This window comes from Carassius carassius, chromosome 15 (assembly GCF_963082965.1).
Source record: "Carassius carassius chromosome 15, fCarCar2.1, whole genome shotgun sequence".
In the NCBI taxonomy this organism is placed as follows: Eukaryota; Metazoa; Chordata; class Actinopteri; order Cypriniformes; family Cyprinidae; genus Carassius; species Carassius carassius.
The window spans coordinates 18312841-18320534 of NC_081769.1; the positions used below are offsets into that span (position 1 = coordinate 18312841).

The 7694-nt window shown below is 35.0% G+C and overlaps 1 protein-coding gene across 1 annotated transcript; it reads right to left on the reverse strand.

Moving 5' to 3' along the window:
* Positions 1–1225: 1225 nt before the first annotated feature.
* Positions 1226–4241, reverse strand: LOC132157752 (serine/threonine-protein kinase pim-2-like). Its single transcript, XM_059567040.1, has 8 exons — positions 3622–4241; positions 3213–3272; positions 2836–2930; positions 2674–2724; positions 2154–2532; positions 1874–2050; positions 1661–1749; positions 1226–1518 (listed from the first exon to the last, which is right to left on the reverse strand). The coding sequence occupies exons 1-8, from the start codon at positions 3923–3925 to the stop codon at positions 1507–1509; spliced, it is 1167 nt and encodes a 388-aa protein (XP_059423023.1). The 5' UTR covers positions 3926–4241; the 3' UTR covers positions 1226–1506.
* Positions 4242–7694: the final 3453 nt, after the last annotated feature.

Genomic DNA, 7694 nt, shown 5'->3' on the forward strand with positions numbered 1-7694 from the left:
ATCCTTCGCCCTCACGAAACTGACCTCCAGCAAGTCATCTTGACCACATCTAGATGCCTAAATGCATTGATTGCTGCCATGTGATTGGCTGATTAGCAATTTGTGTTACCAAGCAATTGAACAGGTGTACCTAATAAAGTGGCCGGTGAGTGTATATATACGTATGTATGGAAAAGCTTCCAAGTACATGTGACTTTTTCTTTAAAATGCTAATTTTATTTACTTTTCTATAGCAACTGATGATACAAATTTGTACACAAAAGAAGAATGAACTGGTTAACAGCAATTACCAAATTACACGTCCACTGAGTCACCAATGAATGACAACATTTAGGTCATTATTATTGTATCTATAAATTTGTTTTGAAACAATGCAAAGTGCTATATATATATATATATATATATATATATATATATATATATATATATATATATATATATATATATTGAGGTGGTGGTTAAATGAATTTGACTTCATATAAAAGACTCTGACCTTTACATTTTAATAAAGCTGCTATTAGAAGATACAGGAGTTTGAAACATGAAATCTGAAAACACTTTATCATATCCAGACGCTCACTGCAGGACAGCTGAACTCTATGGGCGCCGGCCACATCACTTCAGTTGTTTTCAGTTACTGTAAATGTAATGCAGAAGTAGAAAATATGGTCTAAGCCTATGCTCATATAAAGGCCTTTATTAGACAGATGCTATTAGTGTATTTAGAAGATGGGAATATGAAGACTAAAACACTTTGACAGTTCAGAGCAGCTCAATGCAGTACAGCTGAATATGAGAACAGGCCACAAGAACTTTTACATTAACACAGTTGTTTTTGAAGTGCCGAAGTATTGGAAATGTGATCTGTGTAAATTGTCTGAGACGTGCAATTTAGAACAGGTTTCAAAACAATGAATCAATTTGCTACATAATTTGGTATTATAAAAAAAACATAATAGTGTGAATAATAAATTCAACATATTTATATATAAAGTATAAACTAGCCCAGAGAATAATTTAAGTGTTTTAGTGGGGGAACAGGCAGGGCAATGAAGACAACGAAGAATTACAATAATCACTTTAATAATCCACTAAGTACAGAGAGACATGAGGATAATTAATCAAACTCAGGTAAACACAACAATTTCTAATAAATTAAATTATATTTCAAATATTAATTATCTGTAAATTATACTTATCTTTAACATCTACACCAGTCTACCTAATACACTTAAACACTTGTCTGTCTTATACACTTATCTTACACGCTTATGTCTTACAATTTTTTTTAAGAATATAATTTTAAAGACTATGCAAATAACTGTTACAAGCATTGCTGCTTCATGTCAAGGAGGCAGACACTGTCAGGACATGCCGGCTTTCACAAGACGCTAAGTGGAGGGATGGAGAGGCCACTCATATCATCCCGCCAGATGCAAAGCTGACCGAAGATCGAAAACTACAGGTTGGCCATGACAGGAGATATTTTCTTAGATTCTTCATCTCTTACTCCATGACCTGATTAAAAAAAAAAAAAAATCAGCATTAATAGTCTAAATACATTATCAATTTGATTTGGCAAATTAAACCAAAAATGTAAATAATAATAATAATAAAAATAAATAAAAATAAAACATTTAACTCATTTTAGTCTTAGTACCTTAAACCAGTCATGGATTTGCATCTTCTCCAGATCGATCCTCTGCTGTGGATCAGACTGCAGACATGAAGAAATCATCTGGCAGCATTCTGTCAAAAAAGATGAAAGATGTTTAATTTATTAGCTCATTCTTTACACCTGTTCTCTTTCAAGCTATGGGTCTTGTTTGTGTGATTTAGAAAACAGATTGTTCTTCTTTGATGAAGATCTTACCTTGTGACAGGCCAGGTCTGGTCCAGCTCCTCTTACTGATCAGATCCAGGTCGTATTCTGTTGGATAATGTCCGCACACCATCATGAACAGAAGGATCCCCAGCGACCACACTGTTGTTGGCTTTGCATGGTATTTGCCGTTCACGATGACCTCTGGTGGACAGTACGCTTTTGTGCCTGGAGGAAAGACATTTTGTCAATTTAACACATTTCCAAATCATGTTGACTATATAGGATGCAGTTCTGTGAGATAATTAACAAAGCAGTTCATAACACATACCACTGAAGACTTCATAGCCAAATCTCTTCATTTGCACACCACACCCGAAGTCAATGAGTTTCACCTCCATGGTGTCCTGGTTTAACAGCAGGTTCTCCATTTTTATGTCTCGATGAAAGACGCCACGCTTGATGCAAACATTAGCGGCTTCGGTGACCTGCTGCATGACCTTTCGTGCTGTCTCCTCATTGAGACGCTCTCCGTGGAGCTTTACGAAATTTCTTAACTCCATGCAGGGCATGGGCCGCTCCATGACCATAATGAAGTGGTCTTCGTTGTCCTCCCAGTCCAGAATTCTTATGATCTCAGGAGCTCTGGGGCTTTTATTGGCCATTAGTGTCAGGCCTATCTCCATTGGGATGCATTGGGGATGACCAGGCTAGAGAAAAGGAAATATAATGTTTAGATTAAGATGGTTTCCCAAATAATGACTTGGTTCACAAATCAGAACAGTTTGCCTACTGAGAAATCATTTGTAGTCTGAGAATAATATTAAATATAGAGAGTGCAGCCTACTCACCACTCTGATATATGGCATGTTTGGTGACTTCACTGAAAATTTCACAGCCACCTGATCAACAAAACAAAAAAATAACAATTAGCATGTGCACAGAGGTCATATCAGTCTAGCCATTAATTCTGAAGAGATATGCAAAGTTTTGTAAGTAAAACAAATTGAAACCTCAAGTTCATCCTTGCAGCGAGTCCCTTCGTAGACAAAACCAAATCCTCCTTGACCCAGTTTTGAGCCGATTTTATAATGGCTGCGGATGTGGCCTAATAAAAGATAAACAATTGCAGTCAGTATGAAATACAACTTTATATATACATTTTGTTTCATTGTAAAAAAAAAAAATAATAAATAAGTATAATAAACGTTATGTGTTTGTCACTTACAAATTAAATTACATTAAAATGAGTTGAATCTTGTATTACATAAAGAGCTGAAAGTTGCTTATTTTCATGAGTTAATGTAAAAACACGACTTATTGATGATTGTTTACAGTGTTTAGAATTCATAATAATATTTTATAATTCTCATAGGTTTATTATTCTTACCTTTGCCTGGGGCATTCTGCTCCAGCTGTTCCTCAACAGGGTAGACTTTAGGAGCTGGAGCTATAATATGAATAAAATAAAATAAAATATCAGAAGTAGAGTTGTTCTTCTTTTTTTGGGCACATGTGACTTGATATATTAAAATTAAACTTCTCTCAACAATGATTTAATCAGTGTTTAAGCTCTAACATACTGACTGGTTGGTAATGACACCTAATAAAGCTATTCTCAGATCATACTCTGATCAAAAACCTTTAATTTCATTTCTTAACTGTCACTGTAAAAGTTTGGTGTGATAATGACAGTAGTGCTTCTGGAATGTGATTCTTAATTTAAAAAGTAAGAACAGAAGAATTGTAATTGAATAATCAGCCTAAAATGAAACCATGACATGTTGATGTGATTGTACCATCACTAAATGTCCGATAATATCCGGCTTCAGTCTGGTGCTTATTCTCAGCTTTAGCCAGATCATATTTAGTGGCTCTCCTGTGAGGAAAGCGGAGAGCTGGCCACCTCCAGAAGCTCTTCTTTTTCTTTTTGTCTTCTCTTTCTGCCTCCTCTCTTCCATCAAAACCACCAGCAACCACAAGAGCCTCATCAGGCCAATGAGGAGGATGGTTCTCTGCGTTAAAGGTGTGTTTAAGAAGAACACATGGTTCTTGTACACACTCTTTCTCAATCATTTTTTTCAGTCGTGAAAATAATTTCATTATAACAATATCTGTCACTCGATAAAAGTCAGATAGCAATCAGTCGATCAATCTATACTCCGAAACTTCAACCCACAAAATGAGCAAGTTCTAAACCTAGGCGAGACGTTCTAAATGTGACGTCATAACAGCTTGCGCAGAGGATCTGAGATTAGACGAGAAAAAAAAACACTATTTAAAAAATGCATCAAGTGATTTGGTCTTTTGGGGTTTAGCCCTACTAATCGGTCAGAATTCAAGTCCACGTTCACACAGCATCAGAATAAATATAAGTTGACAGTCCATTTGAGTCTTTAATATGGTTACGTTCACACACACGACAGTAGCCTATTTACCGGCGTGACGGCCGCATTCACACACATATATTTTCAGGACTCAGAACATTCTCAGAAAACAGGCGCTGTGTAAACAGAAAAGAACAGGACTGGACAGTTCGGTCACATCATACAGTGCGAGAGAAAGTCGCTCTGCTTCACAAACGCGCGTCTAACGTGTGTTGCGTGTTTTCATGTGTGGTTTCGGTAACTTACAGACAGTGATGGAGAAATGAGCCGTGTTTTGTTTTCAGTTTTTCTCCAGCTCCTAAACGCAGGTATTGTGTTCTACATGTGACTCAAATGCTCTCCACCATAATATTACTGCTTGTTGGTTAATTAAAATTTGACGCAGGACTCGAGTCTCGATTGGAGTCGTGTCAGAAAGTAATGAGAATTCAGTTTTGGACGTCGCCATCTCTGACTGAAGGCTTTGGTTATAGGAACACGGGCTTGACACCCGTTGCTCGTAAAGAAAAGTAATATATTCACATAAGCTAAATGTGAAACACTGTTAAATATATTGAAGAATATTTTGAAAATATATATTTAAAAAATGTATAGAACATATAGCGGTAATTAAGGGACACGTGATCAGTCAGCCGTTATTAGAAGCTAGAATATCCTGCTATTTTAACATAGTATAAATATAATCTATATCCTAGCTATTTGCATTTAGTGTAAATAGCATATGGCTAAGAAAATATGCTATTTGCACTTAGCTATAGATTAAGCTATACTAAGTTAAGATAGGATATTCTACTATTTACTTGCAAATAGTGGCAATTATCTGCACCTCTTCATTAATACATTATAAAACAGTATGCAATAACTAATTGAGTGTAAATTTTAAATGTAGTTTTTAAATTATTTCAGGTGAGAATGTAGTTGTTTAAAACTCAAATCTGTGGTTTATTTATTAAGACAGCGCCTTTTTGAAAATGTGCTTTGCTGATTTCGGGCACGTGAGCTCCACACGATCAGCGGGCGCTCAGTGCTAATGTATCCCGACTAAAGCAGCCTCAAATCAGCTAGTCCTTCTGACATATTCCGCTGGCTCTGATGTCCCTGTGGTGGTTAAACATAAGATATAATTCATTTTGGGTAAATCTAACAGGTAATCTTTGGTCTTAATTCTATTATTCTATTAATCTATTAATATGGTAAAACAAAAATGAAAAGAGGCAATACTGTATGATATAATATTTATTTCATTGTAATGTTGGCTATGTACGTTCCCTGAAGAGGTCTACATTTCTGCGGCTATTAATATGTTTAAAAGAAAGTACAGTGAAGTATATTGCAGTAGCCATGGCGAGCTGACTGATGTTATCAAGTACGCTGCTGTTCGATTTGCAGAATTACTGGATTTCTGTCGTCCCGTCCCCAGGAGTTCACACTCCAGAGTCGAACTTGGGAACTACCGAGGATGCAAGTCAGAAATTTGCATACTTGGTATTGAGAAACTGGCACAGACCTACCTTCATCATTAGACTATTTGCCTAATATTCTCCAAAATTTAGAGAGCGCAGTCAGCAACAGGTCTGGGGGGAAAGAGCTCCTGGGAAAAAAAGTTCCAGGGACAAATTGTTCCAGGTAATTGTGGCGGGAAAGACTTTTGTGTGAATAATACTTCCTGTTCATTGGTGTGTCTTAAATGAGTAGTGCCACTGACAACCAGCTTGATGACTCAAACTAGAAATATGAGATGAATTTCCTTTTGTTCAAATGAAATAACTTCATTGCTAAAAAGCTAAAATGATATTAATCCTGCACATTTCATTGAATAAGTCATTTTGCAGTTTGATCATGGCATGCTTTGATAATCAAAACAATTGCCAATTATAGCATTAAATTTAAAGGCATGCTGAAAAAAAAATCAATTTATTATTGTTCTAAACCCATAATACATTTGTTCATCTTCAAAACAAATGAAATATTTTGAATGAAACCTGAAATGTCTGTCCTTCCATAAAAGTCAATGCAGATTTGCCCCATGAGGTTTGTTCTCACGCATTAACCAGATGTGGTTAAGCTTTAGTTGACTACAGTTTATTTAGTGTATGTGGGTTGATCAATGTTTGTATGTAAATAAAAGCCTAAAGTAAATCTGCTCATCATATAAAGTGGTCATGTCACTTACAAGAGACGTTTTCATAAAAGTTTTAAAGCAAATTATAGTTTTAGGAAGGGACTTTAAATGGTTAATGCAGCCAAAAAACACAAATTAAGATATTTTTGATGAAATCCAAGAGCTTTCTGACCCTCCCATAGACGACAACACAAATGACACATGAACACACGAAGAAAAGGCTGACACAGAAGAGAAGACATTGTTGAATACCAAGTAGTTATTTTTGTTTTTAGGGTCTGCATCCACTGTAAAATCCATTTGAATAATAATTACTGGAGTTTTTCTATTATACTGCTTTGAAACTAAGTCCATGCCACATTTACACACCCATATTAGTTTGTATGTTGGTTATATTAATTTGATTTCATAACGTTGACACTTACCTTTGCATTCAAATAAAGCTGCTATTAGAAGAGAAAGTAGTAAGAAATATGAAGAATGAAAACTCATCATATGCAGATGCTCACAGCTCAACTCTATTTGAGCGCAGGACACATTACTTTCAGAGAGTTGTTATATTATATTAGAAAGCTGCTATTAGAATATTTAGAAGATGGACATATGAAGACTGAAAACACATACATCACATGACATTAAAAATATCACTCACTGCAAAACAGCTGAATATGAACTCAAGCAACAAGACCTTTTACATTCCCACAGCTGTTTGTGATCGGGAAAAATGCAGACATACAATTTTGAACGCATTTCAAATCACCACATCAACTAGCTACATGATTTTATTATACAAAACAATATATTATATTCTACATGATTAAAGATATAAACTTGGCCAGAAAGTTTTAAAAATGTTTGGCATTTATTGTTGCTGTTGTACCAGTTGTCTGTACCATATGTCCATGACAGCTACAATATGTCCAAAATACAAGTACACCATAAGCACACTATAAAAACACAATGGAGAGGAACTACTAAAGTACTGAATTTATTTCTGATAGAAAAGGTTTTGCTTACAGAAAAATACAAACCTTTGATTTGATCAGTGCTTAATGCAAATTCTATTAAAAATAAATACAAAATACATGTACATAAATCATTCTCATTTACTTTGGAACAAGAACAATTACAAACAAATAATTATTAGATTTACAAGGCATTGTAATGGTGTACCATTCACATGAATCAGATGTTGTGTGCATAGATAAAATCCTATAGATATAGAAGAGAACAGGCAGCTTGGTATCAAAAAAAATAAAATTAATGTGTCTGCTAGAGGATTATGAGACGACTATTGTAGAAAATATCAGTTATTTTATATAAGATTTGCTTCAATGTTATTATATATTGAAGTAAAAACAGT